The sequence below is a fragment of the Ambystoma mexicanum genome, chromosome 10 (genome assembly GCF_040938575.1).
Source record: "Ambystoma mexicanum isolate Mex_15411 chromosome 10, UKY_AmexF1_1, whole genome shotgun sequence".
Taxonomy (NCBI): domain Eukaryota; kingdom Metazoa; phylum Chordata; class Amphibia; order Caudata; family Ambystomatidae; genus Ambystoma; species Ambystoma mexicanum.
Genome location: NC_090932.1, coordinates 743976999 through 743998809, shown reverse-complemented (window position 1 = coordinate 743998809; position 21811 = coordinate 743976999). Strand labels below are relative to the sequence as shown.

Here is a 21811-nt window from a genome sequence, read left to right as displayed (position 1 = left end):
TTTTTGGGAAATAGGCGAATCTGCCCCTGTGCCAATGCGTGTTGGAAAGGCTTTCTGTAAACGGGTTTAGTAAACACAGCATGAACAGTTTAATTTCATTCACTTCATTTAAGTAAAGACACTTCATCAATTATGTGTTGTTGTACCTCTTATTTAGTTGACTGTCCAAACCGAATGCTGCCACATTTCAAAACGTTTAAAGGAAGGAGTCCCTACCAACTTCAGTCTGCTTCTTTCATAAAACTAGTTTGACAAAAAAAAAATGAAATTTTAATAGCCATTTGCTCTGAAACAAAATTTTAATGTTGCTCTTCCACATTAAATACGGGAAGATGTGTGCTTTAAATGCAGTAAACACATTAATGACACATCCCACGTCAGGTGGTGCCCAGACAGCAGTTAAGCTCCCGCTCATTATCCCGACCTCAGGTTGGAACCTGTTGGGCGAGGCTAGCTCCAACGGCAATCACGTGACCCTCCACTAGCGAAATCTGCACTTCGCGAGCAACATGTTCCCGATCGATCGTCTACGTCTCTGAGGCAAACTCTTCCTCTGGCGGGGTCGCAGATCGAGGTAAGACCACTGTCCGTGCAACACGTTCTTTGATGGCTGTCAGTGTGCAGGTGGGCGGATTCACAACTTTGCGAGTTCAGGCTGTGACAGCAAGCGGCGGATATGATCAAGAGCAGCATCAAAGCTAATGCTCGCCACTACACAATGGCGTCATTTACAGCATAGCTATGTCTGTATCGACCAATGTGTTTTATGGGGATGTCAGTCCAGTTAGAGCAACGCACTATACGTGAACATTACAAAAAGAAAACCCCGAATGTATTATCCACGTGTTAAAATGCGTCACTTGTTGTATAGCATCGTGTGTACAATTGTTATCACCCGACCGAAATTGGTACGCATTTTATTGATCTCGAATGGAGGAAAGGCTGAGTCAGGCTTGCCATAAATGGAACCTGCGACTTGAAGGCCCCACTCGTGTCTCAGCAGAGGCCCCTTCACTGGTGCAGCTTTCTTCACAGTTACTATAAGACCTTCACTTTCGAACAGTAGCATGTTCAGTGTCATTCCACTGAACTGTGGACTGACAAAGCAACATTGGCTGATGGTGACAGAAAGGAGGAGATTCGTGGGGTTAGTGGGTGGAGAGGGAGAGGCAGGTGTCAGCCCTTAAGCAGCGATGAGAGATCAGAAGAATCTGTGTTCTGTTATGTTTCCATTTGGTCCTGGTTGGGTACACTTTGAGGGGGTGTATCCAGAAGGGAGCCCCAGGTGCTATTAACCTTAAGCCCCACCCCTGACGAATGCGGTCTGCCAGGAGAGGGGTGTGCCTGGGGGTTATGGGGCATGCGTGTGGTGCAATTGTAGAAGGGCTGCAAAGGTATGCCGGCAAACCTCTAAACAGCTCTTTTGGAGCTAGTGTGGGCTGTTGAGGGGTACCCATGGCATTTGGATCTGGTGTGTGTGGCAAGAAGCACAAGATGAAATGATGACTAGGTTAGTGCTGAGAGATACCAAAAGGATGAGGGACAGGGGGTCCTAGCTCGACTTGGTTAATCCTGTGATGTTAACGGCGTGATAGTTGGGGGCGAAAGTCTAATTGCCCTTGGTAAATGAGGTGTCAGTTGTAAAGGGGGATTGGGCATGGCTGACCCAGTTCAGCCTTCAGAGGGAGCAAATTAGCTCAATTTCCTTAATTGTTGTATTAACAGGTGCACATACATTGATGTTATTATATCAGTTCTGTAAATGCTCTACACCGTCTTCCTGTGCAGGCTCCGGACGGGGCAGGTATTCCACGGTGTCGCCTACACACGCAATGCCATTCATTCACTAATCAATACTACAAGAGGTAGGAAAGGAGGCTAACTGTCAAACAAATGGTGAGTTTATATCATTTTTAATAATTCAACATAGCCGCATACTGCTGGCTGATGACACATAAAGGTTAAAAAACAAATGGAAAAAGAACACGGAATGAGTCAGTCACAAAATCAGAGTGGCAGAACAGAATATGGTAAAGTGTGAAGAACAGGGGGAGTGAATGAAAGGTTAAGTATATAACATAGTTATTTTCCTGTTCAGTCAGGCTCCTCAGTAGATAAACCTTTTGAATCAATAATCGAAATTGATGTCACAAATTTCACGTCAAACAAAGCAGCCATATTGAGTTGCTGTAAATCATGCCGACCTCTCACGCAGCCATTTAGCCGTGCACTGCATGGCTGCCTGCAGGTGTCAGCATTTCGGTTTAGAAAAAAAAGGCATCACCTTGTCTTTTTTCTCATGCAAAATGCTGACTCCTCCATTTGGCAAAACCTGCTGCGTGATGTCTCTTTATTCAGAAGCAGGAGAAGGGGTGGATTGGCCAGCCTCTCCTCTTGTTTCTGAGTAAAGAGTTAACATGCGGCAGGAAGCCCATTAACCGTGCTTGGTTAAAGGGCTTCCACTGTGTGTTAGCTCTTTACTCAGAAACAAAAGGAGAGGCTGGCCAATCCAGCCTTCCTCCTATTTTGGAATAAAGCGACACCACGCAGCAGGCCGACTATTGCATTCAAGGAGCCGTGTGGTTAAAGGTTTGCCTTGGAGGGTCAGCGACCCCAGCAGGCATTTCTTTAACCACGGCTCCTTGAATGCAAGGGCTATGGGCGACTCGTGTTGGGGGATGTGGCCTAAGCAATCGTACTTCGGCCACACACCCTAATGATGACCCCCTCCATTTACCACCCAACTTAAAGTACTGGGCACGGGTGCCACATCCAAGCAGGCTCGTGTGCCTGAAACTGCACCATGCAGATAATGTGGACAATTCAGTTGCGTGGGCCCAAACCGTGGAGGTGGAAGCAGTCGAGGTATTTCTTCAGAATGTTCGACCCGGCTAATGATGGCATGCATAGCTTTGCATGGCATGGAACAGAAAATGCAGGCACAGCATTACCCCATATTGTGTTGAGATAAACAAGATGACACTCAACAATTAATTGTTAAGAAACTTTATAATGTGCAGCAACACCTCTTGGCGACGGCCTTCTGCAAATTATTAACGTGTGTGATTCACGCTTCAGACATTTGTGGGGGTGTCTTAAAATCACTAGGCTAGTGCAAAATAAATCATTTTAAAAGGGGAGGGTCAAAGTATTGATTTATGCCCTTCATTAAATACTTGTAGTCCTCTGAACATTCAGAGATCTTCACAGTAATAGAAAAACTGTCAAGCGTGGTATCCACCTTCTGAATTCCAAGGCAGGAATTCAAATGTGGCTCACAAGGCAGCCGCCCGGATTTTTCCAGCCGCACTAAGTAGATATGCTGTCAAACTTAGGCCCTTATTTCCTAGACCCTCATTAGCGTTTGAGGCTCTGGAGAAGGGTGGCTGCAAGGCATGGAGTGCCCCCTGTCTCTCTTGGCTTTCAGGAGCCACCCCTCAAGATGGCCATGCCAATGTGCATGGGAGCTGTGGTTGCTGCTACCACTGGGCATTCGCTGTGGTGCGATAGTGTCGCTGTCACCAAAATAATTTAGCTTTGCACTCACATTTATACGAGGCCTTGCCCTGAACTCTCCTTTGATTCACTGAGGCTCTCACTAGTGGTGAGTTGAAGCCACACTGTGATGGCCCATCGGTTGCAATTTATCCCTAAAATCATTGGCCTGAAACCCAAATGGCACAACCCTTAGAGCCAACCATTTATTTAGGCGGGAACTGAATCAGCACTGTTTTTACCACTCCGCCAAATCCCGAGTTTGACTGTGAAGGGGAGGATTTACTTCTAGCATCTTGCTGGAGCTAAATCCTCCACTTCAAAGCTACAAAATGGCGGAATTACTGTGGTGTTGTACTGCACCTGTAATTATGCCAAAAACCTGATGGAGTCCTATGGACTCCTTAAATGTGGACTACCACCGCCCTAGCACCACTTGTAATCACAAGGACCAAGTGGCGGTAAAGTTAACTGATTTTGGCGGTAATTCGTAGAATTACCACCGTATTACTGCCAAAATGAGGCCCATAGTACATGCTGCTTTTGCCACACCTGTGCACCATTAGTCGCTGTGCTTAGCAAAACACACAGTGAATTACCTTGTGCGTGGGCAGAAATCCACACATGCAGTCTTCCTTCAAATGAGTTCAGTGTTAGCTTCCCCATACAGAAATCACCCATGAGATTCTTATGAGTAACTTACAAGAAATTGTGAGAAACTTGTGAGATTTTGGGCACAATATTAAGACTTATATAAGAACTTATATGACACTATAACAATTCTTGAATACTTATAAAATTCTTATATAAGTTTGAAGATGAAAGATCTTAGAAGATTCTGATAAGATCCTTTAAAGAAAATCCATTAAGAGATTGCTGTATGGGCTCTTGGGCGCCAGCCCGTGGTACGCAATCCTGCGTGACTGGCACCACTACAGGGACCTCATTACAGAAATGTTTTTCCAGGCAATTTTGCATGTTATTAGCACTTGCCCTTATGCAAAATCATTCTTCAAATGCGTTTTTGCTCTACATACCTTTCGTATTGCCAATACCCCTCTCCATGAGCATTAGTGCAAACAGGGCCCTAGTACAAACACACATTGAAAGAATGGTATTTATTGCACTAGTGCTATTGTTACCCCTAATTCTAATATCGTGCAAAATTGCACTAGAACTGGTGCAAATATCCTAACGTGTACATCGAGCCAAGCTTAAACCTTGATTCCTGAAAGTCATGGAACGTCCAGGAGCTCCAGTGAAGGTGGGCCATCGCCATTGGCTGCAGGGATGTTTCCCACGCCAGTGCAATGCATATTTCCCAAGCCAGTGCAATGAATATTTCCCACGCCTGTGCAATGCATATTTCCCAGGCCAGTGCAATGCATATTTCCCACGCCAGTGCAATGCATATTTCCCACGCCAGTGCAATCAATGTCTTGGTTAATTAGACGATGTGATTGAGTCGGCCATTTCTTCCTCAAGATCCACTGACGATCCTGTGTGAGGTGATTATTACGCATGCCAAAAGAAATCGTGTTTCACAATATCTCGACAAAATATAATCAATTACACCCGTTCTTTAGGGAGGGAACGCTGTGTGCCATTCATGATCAACAAAATCTGAACAAAGTCCTTCCTGTGTTTGAAACAGCACCAAAAGATAGCAATCAACTGAAGAAAAAAAAAACAACGTGTAATACGTTCTGTCAGAGAAAATGGCGAAGTTCAGGCCTATTTCGAAGAATACCGGCCTCTAAAGGGAACACTTGGAGGCACTTCAAGTCTCTTTTGTTTCAGGAACTCTCCGGGGTGTCCCACATGCTCGTAACCGTGCAGTGCTGCTATGTCGTAAGGCTCAGCGAGCCTCTCCATGCAAGGCCTCTGGCGAATGCACACCCCACGCAGCCGTTACCCACCCACTTCCCGCTTCACTTTACCTGCCATATCCATGTTAAACATGCCGTGCAGGCTTGTGGGGAGGCGCGGCGTGTGGGGGCGTGCATCAAACGTTCTCCGCATATATTAGCCGGTTAATGTGTGAGACAGGAACTTCTGCATTCAAAGACTCACGTGCACAGCGTCTGATTGGTTCACCCCACAAAGCGTGTGTGTGGGGCGTTTATTTGGTCTTCTTGGTAAAGCAGTTGTGTGGACTTGAGCCACACAGGTAAACTAAATTGCCACGTTTTTCGATCCACATCGGATAACCCTGCCTGTTGCAATCATAATTTGCAAGACAAGAATGAACATTACCCGAACATTTAACATGTCATTGGGTATTTTTTTTAACAGAATTCTGTAGCCAGAACATGCCTTATATACTATTTCTTCATTGGTGCTTGTATGCCCTGGTCGTACCTGCCAGCGTGCATTGCATTCTGGGACTTGGAGTCGTAGATTCCCCACTATGAAATCAAGACTACAAATCCCAGAATGCAAAGTTAAACCAAGTACTGGCTGGCGTCTCCCGAATGGGATGGATAATGCTGGCATGTGTGCTTTATGCAGACTTGCCATCAATGTGAAAGATGAAAGGCATTTGTGCAAACCCCTCAACGATTTTTCGTACTGATCATTTTTTTTCCCACACATCTATGTTGTATATCGGTTCTTTTTATTATATTACAGAACCGTAATCCATCTCAGTTCTTCATTTATTAATGGCAGTGTACAGTATCTGGAGTTTCACTGACATATTTTTCTTATTTTGCACTGCTTTTCGTTCATTAATGTCAGCGTACAGTAAGTGCAATTTGGTTGCATAATACATAACACTTCAGCTTCAGGTACGTTCATTAGTTAGAATGCACAATATGTACAGATGAGCCGGCTTCGTGTCCTGCCTATGAGTTTCGCCCACAGGGCTTTTTCAAGGCTAGTACATTGAGATGCTATCTAGTCCTCCATAGATGGGGGGGGATCAGATTTTTGATCTTTTGCCAAAAACTGGCGTCCTGCGCGTTGGACAGCAGGCGGGATCCCAGTCTTTGCTGAGCACGGGGAGTTGAGGATACACCATACCAGAGATATGTGAATGAAAATCTAAAGTACTAGAAAAAAGTACACAGAACAAGCCGATTACGGCGGGGTGGAGTATACATCCAAATAATATTGCATAGATTTGACATGCTTGGAGATATAAGAAACCACTTCAGGGAACCCCTTTTTGACTAATTAATGTTTTGCCTGGAACCTACTACAGGGGACTTTTATAGAAACTCAATGTGCTCTCCTTGAAAAAGCCCTGTGGGCATAACGTCATGGCCATGGAATTGCCAAATCTGTACATTGTGTGCATTCTCACGAATGAATGTACCTCAAGCTAAACTGTATGCATTGCCAATAACTTATTATTCAGCGTAATATTACACTGGACTCTGGAACGTCCTCACCATCAACATCAGACTCGCCCCATCGCTTCTACAGTTCAAGGCCTTCCTCTTCACGGAATGGCTCCTCCTCAACACCTAGGTTCACACACCCTGCACGAGACTCGGTGATCGGCTCCCCACTAATCCCCCTCCCCCATGGCACCAAATGTCCACCCTCCCCTGTTATCTAACCAGCTCCTTTTTTTTCTTCTGCTTTCCTAAATATGTTCACTATTATAATTGTAATTGGCTATTTATAACACACTTAATACCCAGAGGTTTCTAAGCACAGACCTGGGGATTGAACCTGTGTTGCATTGCGTCATCTTGCTTCCAAGGCGAGCGTGTTGCCCCTGAGCTATCCTCCCGAGACTATGTTTTTCCCCCTATGATTGTAAAGCGTTCATTGCTTCCCGAAGATTGGTCCACGCTCAATAAATACCCTTATGGTAATAATAATAATATTATTGTACATTCTTTTCAATTAACGAACCTGAGACCAAATGGTACATACTGAATTATGTCCCAATGAATAGAACAAAATGAAATACAGTGCAAACTAAAAAAGTATATCCGTGAAAGTACATATACTGTCATTAATGAATGAAGAAGTGAGATCGATTATGGTTCTGTAATATAACGATATACAACATACAATTGTGAGAAAAACAATTTTTCCGTAAGAAAAATCATTGAGGCGAATGCACAAAGCCCTTTCATCGTTCATATCTTAAGCAAGAATAGGGTTGTATGCTAGGGCCTGTATTGCACAAGCAGCCTCAACTCAATGTATAACATTATTAGGGTCTATAGGAAGAAGGCGCAGAAGTTCATGTCTGACAAGCCAACCTTTCCCCTAATTGACATCAATGTGACCCATTCGTTGTCACCATTGCCTCAAAAAATATCGCCTTGCTGGACAACTGACCGATGCCATGCTATGCCCACAAAGGAACAACCTGTACAGGGTTGGGAATTGCTGGGAGCTATTTAGCCCCTGCTTTTATGCCTAGAGAGCCGGCTTAGCTTGGCTACCAGGAGCTACTTTTGGCTCCAGAGCCCAACTGGTGCCATTCAAAGATACCTATGTGACTTAGCTTTCTGTATTTGGAAATATATACATAAGGAAGCATTTAAAGCATCTTGGATTGCATATCCTGGACATAAGTTTAAAGTTTATATTTCACATCAAAGTTAGATTTGCGGCATGGTATGTACAAGGCTCCTGGTCCTCTAGAGGTAGCTCCTGCCTACTAGGCGATGCCCGATATTCAGGAGCTAGTTTTAGCTTCTGCTCATGAAATCTAAATTTCGACCCCTGCTGTGGTACAGTGGGAAAAGCAAGCGGCCCAGGCTTTGAATATGTGAGCGACAATTCTAGGACGCAACTACTTTATTGTAATAATATGTTCATTACACTATCATGCAGAGATGTAGCGCTGCATGTCAGATTCCTCCCACTTCTAGGAGCTAAAATAATGCTTACCTCAGAGATTGGGCAGGCCTGCATTGAGTACGTTTTAATCTCTGGAAGGTTGACACCTTCCTTCATCCTTTCAATTTCGATGCATTGCGTATCTATACATCATGTAATAGTCTAATTTTTAAAGCACTTAGAAGCAGGTGGAATCTGGTGTTAAACTCTATATTAGAACCGATATTAATATTGAAGGGATGAGTGGGCCCTTTCAGGATTCAAGCTAACGAAGAATCAATTGGGCGCATGACAGTACTGAGTTTATAACTTCCGGGTTCTCCAGCAGAAGACACTTCGGCATTGCTTCTTCTAAAGATGACTATGGTTCTACATGCGTATATACGGTAATCAATGGATCACGTGACCACGCGCATACTGTAAGATACCCGTTTAGTTGCCAGAAAAGGAAACGCAGCGTGGCCACGCCGACAGTGCTCTCCCTCTCAGTGACTTTGCACAGTATTTTTCCTTGTTTCTGAGCTTCACTATAGACGTGTCGGCCCCACCAGCAGTGCGAAGTCCGAGTCTGGACAACAGGCTATATAACATCTCCATCTCCTCTACCCCGAGTTCTGCTGGCGCCCAGTTCCAGGGAAGTTCAGCAGCCGCGTGTTGTTAAATGCCATGCAATATTGCTGCATATTCCGGGATGCTTGGGGATGTGGAGCCCTGAGGTGTGCAGTCTGTCCGCGACATGTTTGTGATTTCTACCCACTGCCACACCCACGATGCCGGCAGGGTGTTGCGCCCTGCCAGCTGTTTTCTCTCTCTGCATTTTGCCGACGGTGCAATCAGTCCTTTTAGCAGTGGGTGACGGGGAGTGACTAAGGATGACTCTGAAGTCTGCCTTGGTTCTGTTGCTGGTCTCATTGGGACTGCTATGCTTGCAGTACTGTTCGGCATTCATTGTATTGGAATGTATCTGCTCAGTGTAAAGTTCACTGTTAAACAGCGCAGGCTGGTGCTCCAACTTTTGCTATCCAGTTACTATTCATTGAAACACATTTATCCTACTGCAGTTGGTTGGACCGCTGCAGTGTGCGTTATGCTTCATGCGTGCTGTGCATTATGCTTTACTGCTTTCTTTGTTGTTTCAGTGGCTGAAAACTATATTTCTATGTCACCCTAGGTGTGCCGTTGCATACAATTTTCATGCGTTACTACCGCAGCTGAACTTGCGCATGCGCAATGACTGAGTTTTTGGAGCGTTTAATGCATGCATTTCTATTTTAACTTAATCTAATTGTTAGCACTGATTCTGATCACAACGTCCTTTGTCTTGTTTCTACTGGTGATGGTGTGCATGGAAGAATGTGCCGGTTTCACTGTTGGAGTGTTTTCAGTCACGCTTTTAATCCTCACCAGAGTTTGCAGCTCTCTGTGTCGAAGCCTATTTCATTTAATGCATGTTTTCTTTTGTATTATTGACCATTCATATGATAATGTTGAACAGTAACACATGTTCCTAAATGGACACATGGTAGTTTAACAGGTATTTTATAAAGATTGTTGTTATTATGCACAGGCAAAAAGGAAATTGCAAATATAATCCAGAATCTTGCGCATGGAGGCAAATGAGATAATGAGATTTAAAAGGGTTCTATGTGAAAACATCCCCCCGAAAATAATGTTTCTCCGTAACATCCTCTGAATCCAACCTTTTTTTTTTTTTGTTATCCAATAATGTGGTTGCTGAAAAATGGCTATTTTTACAAAAAAAATCAAGGCAGAAAGGCTGTGGTGTGACCTGGTAAAATTGTTTGCATTATACCACACAAGCGAAGCGTAGGTTCGGGGGTGATCCTTGCTCCCCTTATTCGGTATAATGGGCCAGGGGCTGTCCCCCAAATCCATTACATGGATTGTCGGGGGCACACCACAGCATATATGCCGCAATTGTATTTTTAAACACCCTTTTTTTCGCGGCAACTTTATTACATGGAACCCTTTTTATAAGGCAATTTTGCCCAATTGTCCACACTGGAGGGTTACACCCAATACCCCTTTGAATCCTCACTCTTACCTGCCACCGTTTAAAAAAACTCTCCCATTTGTTTAATATGTCTTTTCGTTTGGCATTATTGTGGAAGATTTTACTGAGAGAGACTTTTTCAGCAGGCATTTTCAGGTGTAAACCCATAGAGACTATGAAGACAGGGTTTCATAGCTTATCCTAGAACCCATACGTTAGGAAATTCAAATGACACATGTGAAGGATTCCTAGCTGGCAAGGTTATAACACTTGAAACACTTGTGTATAGGCACGTTGTAAATGCCATATTATATCCTATCATATAGAAGGCCTAGTATTTTTTAAAATGTGTATTACATATAAAATGATGTGGGTAATCCATTTCAGGAAGGGTGGTCTTTGATACAACTCCATGTTAAAAGCATAGTGTATACATGTGCCCTGCTGTTTGAGCTTTAGCACCTGCTCTCCAGTGGCACAGAGCAGATCAAATGCCTTATGTGGCATTTTGACAGCTGCTGAGCACAAAGCTCCTCCAGGCAGGGCCTACATTAACCCCAGCACCTCTGTTTCAAAATGCTATAATCATTACTATCCCTGGTGGAAGGGTCATTTTAACATATAAGCCATACCTAGGTTTTAGTGTGGATGCTGATAGTTCGCATAAGTATTAACCACATTCTATTGGAATCATACCAGTATCAACCCTGTGATATCAGACCAGCTGTGAAAGGCTATTTGTATTCCAGGCATTCTGGCAGTCTGTATTGCACTGAATGAGCAAAATGGCAGGATGCCTACCTCTTTTACCTCTCTGGCACGATTGGTAAATCCTCTCTCCCAACTGGAGATCTACTGAGAACCTGCCTTCCAAGAGGCAATTCCATATCAAAGGCCTGCCTCAAACATGGGACTGGCACATCAGAGAACCGTTTAAGCTGCAGGCAGAGATAGGGGTGGAGATGGGGAAGTCAGAAAACACAAGTGGGCTTAAGCAATGGTTCATCCATCTTGCTTTGCTGTGTGCCTTTCTTCACTTCCTGTCACCCCCACTTCCTGTGCAACAAGGCACTCTGTGTATGACATCAGGAGGCCCCAGTGCTTTAAGTGGGGTAAGAAACTGAGGGGGGGCCCTCATTTGGGGGCGTGGCCTAAGACATGATGGGCGTGGCCCAATTGGTGGGCGGGGCCTAAATGCAACATGGTAAAACTGGTTGGGCCTACATTACGAAGTACATATTGTGTAGCAGACTGCTTGCTACATGGCTTAAAGTATAACAAATCAAAGCTCAAGGTGTTTATTTATTGGACCCTTAACTGGGCCGTTGACAAAAGGATAGGTGTTGAGGTACATTAACAGGTGCATTCAAATGTGTAGACAATTAATTGACAATTTCCCAACTGGTCGGCCCAACATTACTAAGTACATATTGTGTAGCAGACTGCTTGCTACGTGGCTTAAAGTATAACAAATCAAAGCTCAAGTTGATTATGTATTGGACCCTTAACTGGGCCGTTGACAAAAGGATAGGTGTTGAAGTACATTAACAGGTGCATTCAAATGTGTAAACAATTAATTGACGATTTCCCAGAACCCCACATAATAATCTTCAAGGGAGTCCTTCTTTGCATGAGCTTGCTCGCAGTGCGTTTCCTCAGCTGTTCGTCTCCCTTTTGCCAGCCAGCTTTTTACAAAGGACAATGGCTTAAATGCTTTTACTGGAGGGCCATTAAGTTTCAGCCATAAACATGAGGAAATAGTGGCCACATGGAGGGATGCTCGGCTTGGCGAAGCAATTAAATTCATGGCGCTGAAGCCCCTTTCGCAATCTGCATTACTTGCGGGCAACGTTTCCATGCAAGCAACCAAAGCCCTAAATGCTTCAAGGCACCTTTTGCCACCAAAGTCCTTAAAATCCCTGAAGGCATGGATGGTGTCTCTGATTGGGAGTTGAAATTTCGTACACAGTCTCTGAATCTCATTTTCACCATAAAGTACAATGTCTTCATCATTCGGTAAATTCTTTGCATCCAAGACACTGAAACTGGCTACAAGTTCTTTATCCAAGTCTGGAGCACACCTTTTGGCAAGGTTAACTGAAAGGCTTTGATAAAATTGCCTTTCATTCAGAGACACAGAGTTTGCCCTTCCCTGGGAAATATGAACGCCCTTGAAGTGTCCACAATCAACTGCACTCTGAGCAGTAGAAGCAAACTCCCCCGGAGATTCTTTCATCGCAAAGAATCTCCGTACTTGCCCCACCAAGAGTCTGTGTGCATCCACAATTGTGATATCCCGGCTCTGAAGAGCCAGAGACAAGTCTTTCAGTTCTTGAAGGGCATCGCACATAAGCCCTAAATCTTTCACAAAAGAGTTGGAGGTAAGCTTCTTAAGCAGACCGTCATATTTGCTTCTGTCCCTTGTGGGTCTTGAGAGATCCTTAGCAGCTTCTTCGATATGCTTACACAAAGCAGGGAAGCAGTTCCAAACAGCTTGAACCGTCCTATAACTTGATGCAACCCATCGTGTGTCCAGCATCTTCCCTATCTTCTGCAGCTGCAAACCCAGATCACTGGCAGCCATTTGTAGCTGTCTTGTGTTTTTTGGTGACATGCTGTATGTGGCATATAAAGAGTCCATGAACATTTTAAAATGATTGGCCCCACCAACATCATCAATAGTGTCTCCAACGGCCAGTTCAAGGCGGTGAGCTAGACAATGCCACGATAACACAAGATTTGGGAATTCCGCTCGCAATAATGTTATCACCCCCCCTTTGCTACCAAACATTACAGCTGCACCATCCGAACAAATAGCAATCCAGATCTCATGCAACAGGGTCTTTGTGATGCCAACATTCTCAAAATACCCCAGCAGAGCTTCCTTTATGGCCAAGGCATTTGTCTCTTGGAGATCCACTAGACCAAAGAAAATGGTGACTGGTTTACAATGAGCCCCGAAAAGACCCCGCAGATAAATAATCAAAGTTGATTTGTTGCTGACAGTGGTGCTCTCGTCCACAAACACAGAAATCTTTGGCTTGTGTTCTCTGATATAACACACTAACTTCTTTTGCATTTCTGATGCAATATGTCTCACTATCTCTGTTGAAGTAACATTACTGCGCAGCACACGACCCATTTCAACACCATTCACCTCCTGGAGGTCCACCAAATCAGGGTGATCTGTGAATGGCCGATTCTTTTTGGTCAAGTAGAAAACAGTGTGAAACACTCTGCATGTGCTTTCCAAATGTTTGCCACTGCTTTGCTGCATGACTTCTGTCAAGTGGTTATTTTTTCGCGCTGTTAGAATGTCTTGTGATGCCTTATGAGCACCACTTGACTTGTGCTCCATAATCTTCTTTCGGAGCTGCTTCTGCCTAGCATGTTTGCCAAAACCTGAAGGACCCACCTTTCCATCGGCCCATTCCATGCTTATGCGCAAACCTTGCCCACAGGAGTGCACGGATAAGCCACCTGTTGCTTTCACGTCCCTACACACAGAGCATCCAATGTGGCCTGAAGCCAGAAAAATCCATTCATATTCCCCCTTAAAATAGCACCATTGCTGCACGCTCCAGCAATCAGGGGTTAGAAGAGGCTCTTCTGGCACAGGCTGCAGTGTAGGGGGAGATGCACTGGAGCTACTGGCCTCCTTAGCGCAAGAATCCTGGCATATTTCTGGTGCCTCACTTCTCGAATTGACTGGGCTAGCTTCCTCATCCCCACTCAGAATGGTGGCAGCCTCCTCCACCTTACATCTTTTCGCTGATGGCAAGTAGTCAAACAATGAAGTCTGCACAGACTTGCGCTTGGGAAGTACCGCAGACATCGTTAATGGCTGCTCAAAATCTTGGGTGTATCACTAGCAGATCTGTTTCTAACCTGTGCACGGCCGAAACTCTCGGCTTCCTATCTGTAAAAAAAGAAAATGTGGTTTACTGCTCTGAACCTAGTTTATATATAAATTACTACATCTTATTGCAGTGACAAAGGCAGTATTCTAATTTGGGTGGTAAATAAACCTAACAACCACTAATAAATGGATTCAAAGCCTTCCTGTAGCATAAGATGTGATATCCAACACCTTGCCATTCCTAACCTGAGATCCATCCTGTAACATGAGATGTGATATCTCAATGCTTCTAATACCAAACCTGAGACCCTTCCTATAACATGAGATGTGATATCCAACTCCTTCCCATTCCAAACATGAGACCCTTCCCATAGCCTGAGATGTGAAATCTCAATCCTTCCTATTCCAATAATGAGACCCTTCCTATAGGATGGGATGTGATATCTTACAACACAAGAGTGTGAGTTCAGTTGACAGAGGTATGTAGTGTCCCCAACCTCGCATCTTACTTCTGGGAATCGATGTGATGATGCAAAGCTCCTGAATGCACCCTGTAGCCAGGGGGCGCACACTGCAGCATCCAAGAGACAGATTTAGCATAGAGCGTAGTGTGGTAAAAGGCCATGGCTACTGTCGGCTGCCTAACCCTTTACTGTTTTCCCTTGGACCTCTCTGCAGTTAATCATATACTTTTAGTTCTTACACTTTCCACACAATTTTACACTATAACCTATAGTTCTCACTTTATTCTTGACTATCCTGTTGACCTTTTATCTACCTTGATGCTTGCAATATAGTCTCCCATACTGTATCATCTGTTTTGGACTCTTTGTACTCCCAATTTTGTACCTTATGTATATATCATGCAATGTCTGTAACATGAAGCTTAAAGTAACCTTGTAACCTTTGCGCCCAGTTACCCGAGGGTTTGGTGCGCCTTATAAATGAGGAAACAAACAAACACACTCACTTTCAGTGAGTTTACTTATCACTTCCCAATACATGGTTGATTTGTGGAGCAAGCATACACAAATAAGGATTCAAAGCAAAGAGGCAGCTCCACAACTTGGCAGATACTATGAAGGGGAAGCACTTGGAATTGTCTTCAATGGCACAGGGGCATTATGTAGTGAGGTGGGACACCAGGCGCTGCCGCCAGGTGCTGACCTCACATGCTATGTAATGAAGGAGCACACCCTAGGGTAGAACCATATATGCCCGAACATTCTGGCCGTGGAGACCGTTCGAAGCGGTTGGTTAAATGTGCCATAATATGAGAATGCAATGCTGAGCTCTGTATAACCAGTACATCACAAGTGAACACAAATCTGAATTTGTAAGAAGTTTATTTAAATACATTAGAAGTAAGAACCCTACAAATGGCGACGAGAGACGGGACGTAAAGAAATCCGCATAAGAAGGTCAATGGAGAGACAGAAGCAGAGCCCTAATGGAAAAACACTTGACAAAGAAAATGACGACACCAGGGAAAAGCCGAGAATTCAAAGAGCTGAGATTCGCCAAGAGGGAAGACTCTCTCCTTGGAAAGAAAGCAGCTGTGTGTAATCATGAAGACAAGAGCAGGAGGCAGGGCTGTCACAAAGTGTGGCGAGGCCGGGGCAAAATGTTTGGTGAGGCCCCCTAATGATTTTTTGTATTGGGCCACCAGCGGCGCCGCTGCAAACAGGAGATGCGATAACTCTCCCTGGTGTGTGTGGAGGATCCCAAATATGGTTCTTTATTATGACAGCAAATCAACTACAGCTAAGTTATGTTTCTCTACTGAAGACAAGTTCACTCCAGACTAACATTTTTATGCATAAATATATATAGGATGGCATGACGGCGGGTGGTGTGACGCCAGCTTTAGGGAGGACTGCCCTGCCCCTTTGTGCACATTAAAACACACATCATACACAGTGACAGGTAGATGATGTTCAGTGGTGGCTGATTAATTTTTGAACTGAAGAATGTCCATGGAGACTGCAATCAATCTATTTTATTTATTTATTCAGCATATGTAAAGCGCGCCAAACCCAAAGGCATCTGGGCCAGTATTACCATATAAGGACTCACAGCCACTAAAAAAAAAAGAAACATGCCACGGAATGTATATCCAGACTAGCTGTGCACCATAAGTGTTATTACTGGCTAGACTGCCCAATATTCAATGCAGGCCAGTCTAGCCACCTGATAACACTTATGTTTTCTTTACCTAGGCATGGCTGAAGATGATTACTTAGAGCGGAAAACAGTCTAAGGCACCCGTTTGGTACATACATTATAATGCAGACAAAGAAATACAGCTAGGAGTTAAAAGCCGCTGATTATCACAAGACGGCCAGCCAGCAGGGAGCTGAAACACAATGCCCACTGAAAATCTTTAAATCCTCCTTTGTCAGCAAGTGGTTGATGTGGAGGAACCAGTGTCAAAAGGCAACTTATAAGGCAAGCATTTCAAAGCACTAATTTCAAGCCCCATTGAAGGCCCTGCATAAGTCTTGGTACAGAAAGGTGCAACGTTGCAAGTTATGGTATTGGCACTAGGGCTAACATTCATACTTTCAATGCATTTTCGCATCAGGGCAATTAATTGCCCATGGAAAACGCCATGCCTTATTATCAATAGGACAAATATGGCCCTGGGGGCCACAATGCATTAAAAGAACACTTTTATTGTACTGGGGCGGATTTTGCCATAGCGCATAACTGCACTTGCACCAGTGTAAGTTTAATGAATCCCACTGTGCCTGTCTAGATTTCTAAGTTAAGCACGTACGTGTAGCGTAAATGAGGTGCAACAACTTGCATTTTTGACACTCAGTGCAAACAATATATTACAGGCGTTGAAAGGCAAAAACGAAGGGTAAGGCTCATGATTGCCATGAGCATTTCCGCTCTAGGCATGGCCATGCAAGCCGGGGTATGAAAAGACCCGTTTCTGAATCGTGCTTTCTGCTGGGCCTGGCCTCCACCAGGGCAGACCATATCCAGTAGAAGGAGCCGCAGATGTAGGGTATCCCATGCAACATCATTTTATGAATAAGGGATGCACTCAGGATGGAATATGCTTCCCACTCCGCTCGCACACCACATTCATGTGTATGTTTTAGTGTGAACAACAGGGCATGTGCCAAAGTATTGTCCGCCCCGCTCCCCCACCATTTATTCATTAACTTATTATTTATCTTGTTTCTCTCCTATGCTCTGCACTTTCCACTTTCTCCCCCCTCCCATGTACTGTCCCCATTTTTCCCTTCCCCATGCACTTGGCGTTCTCAATGTCACTGGGCCTAGTAAGATTGTTTTTTATGTTTTCTTCCCTGTTTGTTCCCCTTCCCTTTGCCTGGTCACGCTCTGAAACACCTGTGCATGAGCGCGACATAAATAAAATAAATCCTATATCATATCATGTATCCATGCTGTGTTTAACTTTTTTTTTTAATCTTTTTTTTTTATCTCTGCCATCCAGACGGCCGCGAGGGCCCGAGGCCTGGGGCAGTTTGTGCCCCCACCCCCCCTTCGTGACGGCCCTGGCAGGAGGTATAATAAATGAAGAAACTATGATGGGAACACAGGCTGTTCCCTCGCATGTATTTCCTTTAGTTTCTTTTCCGCATTCCAAATGTTTGAAAACGGGAAAGAAACTAAAGAAAATGCAGAAAGTGCATGCGAGGGAACAGAAAAGTAAAACATGTAAAGGGGAACATTGATTTGAAAAATAAATAACGTTTATTTTTAAACGTAACAGAATTGTCTGTTGCAGTTTCAGCTTTCCAAGGCAAACACGTACACATTGAAGTGCGAAGTTCGCCTTGACCAGCTGAAACTGCAACAGCAAGGAACATTAAAGCAGGCAGACAGTGGCAGACTTACTTTCCAAGAAGAAGCAAGAAGCAGGTAAGGAAACCGACGGACGGTCGGTTCAGTCCACCACTCCCAAACACATCTAATGGCGCACTTTCACTCCTCGTGAGTGAGCCTGAGGAAGTCACGTCACCGAGGCTCAAGAGGAGTGAAAGTGCGCCATTTCCAACGACATTCCAGGCAGCTGTGACTGGCAGAAGTGTCAGCCAGTCACAGCGTCGCTCAAGCTGTGACTGGCTGGCAAGTCTGTCAGTCACAGCTTTGCCTGCAGTGTTGCCTGACTCTGCTGTGTGTCGCCGGCGCCTGACTTATTGATGGGCGACCGGCGCCGACCGGCGGGCTCATCTCCCGTCGCGCGTCTGTGGCGGGAGATGCACCCGCTGTGGCTTGGTGGCATCGGGGGGCCCCGGCAGGGCCCCGGCTCAGTCTCACTTTTTGGAGACTGCCGGGGCCCGGCCCCGGCAGGCCCCGGCCCACTTAAAGCCCTGGGAGGCCCGGAATTTGACCTTTTGAAGCATGTTTCCTTTCATCCAATCCCCTTTGAGCTTTAACTATAAAAGAAGGGGTCGTCCACTCCTTCTTTTATTCACATTTGGACCTTCAAGGGCATCAGGAAGAATTCACCTGGGCCCTGAAGGGAAAGCAGCCTTTTTCAAAGCCCTCTGTCAGAGGTGAAGACCGGTGTGCCAAGGCTGTGAAAAGGTATACTCCCTACCCATCCTCAGTACACATTGAGGCTGACGATGCTGAGTACCAAGGCAAGGTTAGCAAAACTCCCTAGTATGGGAGAAAAAGAGACTGCAAATTACTCACTTTGTCCCAGAGCCCCCTGCAGTCGGTCTCACAGCATCCCTAGACATCAAAGCTTCTAGGTCCCCTGTTTTCATAGCTCAAACCAACTCAAACTGAATTTGAACTGTGTGTAATGCTCTCAAACCACTAGGGCTTGCAGTGCTGCCTTTTGGCACTTACCTTCTAACGTTGAACAGCTACATGCATTTCACAAACCAGGTCAATGCCACATCAGCGCATCATGCAGCTGACTGCAATCCAGCATGTCTTTGCTGCAAGTATCGAACTCCCAGGACTTTGCATCGAACCTTGACTCAAACCGCAGGAGCAACGCATCACTCATTGGCCCGAGCCACCAGTACAAATCACTACAAACCCGGCTTGATTGTAAAACCTCTCCTGATGACCCATCAACTTGCATCGCTCGACACCGCCCCCAAACCGCTCTGAGCAACGATCAAATCTGACTTGGCCGTGACTCGCCACCTGGGATCAATGTGACTTGCCACTTTCAAACTGCAAGCATCACTTCTTGAAGACTGTTCCAACCCTGTTGAACCAACGAAGAACTGAAATCAGGCCTATTATATGATCCTTTGTCCTCTTGATCCATTGTGCGGGCCCTAGTGACTGGTGAAAGCCCTTCTTGCATCTTTCTCTTCAAGAACATATTCTTTAAGTAAACATTGTTGCAATTCTTGCCTTTTTCCTCCTTCTCAAGAGTCCAACGTGCCTACATATATTCTAACTTCTTTTAAATGGGTGGATTGTATAGTTTTGTAATAGTTGCATGATTGATTTGTTTAATTAAAGTATATACATGTTTATAGTACCTTGGTTGGACAATCTCTTATTTTGGAATTGTTTAACAATGGCAGTTTAAGTTGCTCCTGTTCATGTTCACACCCCTTTTAAGAGTATAGCCTTTTAACAGGCCACTTACCATGAAAGGCAAAATAGTTATATTGCTTGGCTGTGGCTATTGTAACTTTATGATTGGGGTCACACTTGGTCAGTATTTAGCACTTAGAAGACTTTTTAGCCATTACTCATCCTTATATTTCTGCAGAACATTTGTCAATTTGTCACACTGGTGGCAGCTGTTGGGGTTTGATACAGAGTACATCTTGGCTTTTAAAAATAAAAGTTTGTGCACTTAATATTAGAAAAACTGCCAGACATTTGTGCTACTATGGAGCTCAAGATGATCTCCATCCAGTGCTAAAAGTCAATGCCCTCTTCAAGTAAGGTTAAGAAAGCAAAACTGCTAGAGATAGAGGATTTCCTGGGGGGCAGTAGTGATCTGGAGCCCCCAAACTAGCTAGCCATATCTCTTCTCTGGGGGGTGGAAGTGGATGGGGAGAATGACAGAAATAGCGATTCCTCGTATTCCACCCAGAAAGCAGGTGGTATGGTGTCCCAAAGATCCTAGGGGTCTCGTCAGTCATATGCGTATATTAGCCAGCATGCTTCAGCAATGTACCAGGCATCCCGGTCGAGACTCGTTGGGGATGGCCTAGCTGGCAGAAAGATCATTCTAGACGAAAGAATGGTGGCTCTGACTGAAAGGAAGCAGAGGGAAGCTGCAGCTCTAGCAGAGCGGACGCAGAAGGCTGCAGAGCAGAATCAGAGGGACCATGCAATACTGAGGAAGATGCAACTTGAGGTACAGAAGGAAACTAGCAAAGATTCCAGTGGGGAGGGACTTGTCTACAGTGGTGGCTCCCAAGGAAAGCCTAGGCAACCACATCCTCAATGACTTAGTCCAAACAAATGAGATTGAGAAGGACATTTGTGACTAGTTCAAAACGCCAGAATTAGCTTTCCACCTCCAGGAGGTGGAAGATGAGTTGGTGGAAGCAGCCCTTATGAGGTTTCAACTGATAGTGAGAACCAATGGTATCACTCAATTGGCTGTTGAGGAGAGGCACATGTATATCAAAATGGAAGCCACTGAACCCAGGAAGTTCTGCAAAACCCCAGAACAGTACCTCAGGAGCTTTACAGAGCTCCCAAAGAAGGGGAGCCAAACCTTTGAGTCATTTGCAGAAGTATCTGAGTTGATGGGTCACAGGTAAAAAAGCTCCCACTTCTGAGGTCATTTACAATGTTGTTACATGTGAGAATATCCTTAAGAATTTTAGGATGGAGTTACACTAGCATTAAGTGGACAAGAGTATCACAGACCAAAGGCACTGCAAATGCTGCCAACAGATATGTGAGCACTGATGTCCAGAGAAAGACTACATCTAAACCAGATGATAAAGCAAGAGTAAGGTCAAAGGTCTGCACACTCCTGCTAAGAAAGGACCCCAAAATCCTGAAAGGAAATCTCAGTCGCATGTGGAATCTGCTCCTACAGAAAGGAGAAGTGAGCACACCCTTAGCACTGCAGCACCAGCATTCTCATTCTTCAAGGGCTGCCTTGTGTGTTGAGACCAGATCCATAGGAAGGGAGATCCTGCTTGCAGTGATAGCCCAAGCAGGCTGCAGTTAGCACTGGTCCCATGGAAAACGAGACCATAACCAGTGGCATTTAGGCATTTTAGATAATTAATTTCCACTGTTTTCCCATTACACTAAGTGGGAAATGTACCGGGTCTCCAGCAGAGGTCCAGACTCTCAGAAATACTCAGACATTTTTGGAGCATGTCTTCTCTAATGAGACCGAAGATCCCACACTAAGTGATACTGCTGCAAGTATCACTGCTGTCTGGCGATGGTGGGTGCAGCAGGATGAGATCATTCCTTATCCAGACAAACTAGTCAGGTATTTGCCTGCCTTTCGGGATGCCCAGTGGCTATCGTGGAGTGAGGCTAGAGCTGTGAAACCTAGCGCTGTATCGCTATCAAGAATGGTATTTCTGTAAACTGTCTGCTAGGGAATTACCTGCTTGCTGAACAAATCGTTGCTGACATCAATAAATCTATCTAGGTCCAAGGAAGCAGCACGGGAAGTAGCACTTGAGACCATG

The 21811-nt window shown here is 44.9% G+C and overlaps 2 protein-coding genes across 2 annotated transcripts in view; one reads left to right on the top strand and one right to left on the bottom strand.

The window, feature by feature from the left end:
- Positions 1-445: 445 nt before the first annotated feature.
- Positions 446-21811, top strand: part of GPR87 (G protein-coupled receptor 87) — a 121242-nt gene continuing 99876 nt past the window's right edge. The window contains exon 1 of the mRNA XM_069618386.1: positions 446-574. The gene's annotated coding sequence lies outside the window, so the exon portion shown is untranslated. The remainder of the gene's footprint in view (positions 575-21811) is intronic.
- Positions 11892-14153, bottom strand: LOC138492922 (E3 SUMO-protein ligase KIAA1586-like). The gene has a single exon (XM_069620218.1). The coding sequence runs from the start codon at positions 14151-14153 to the stop codon at positions 11892-11894; it is 2262 nt and encodes a 753-aa protein (XP_069476319.1).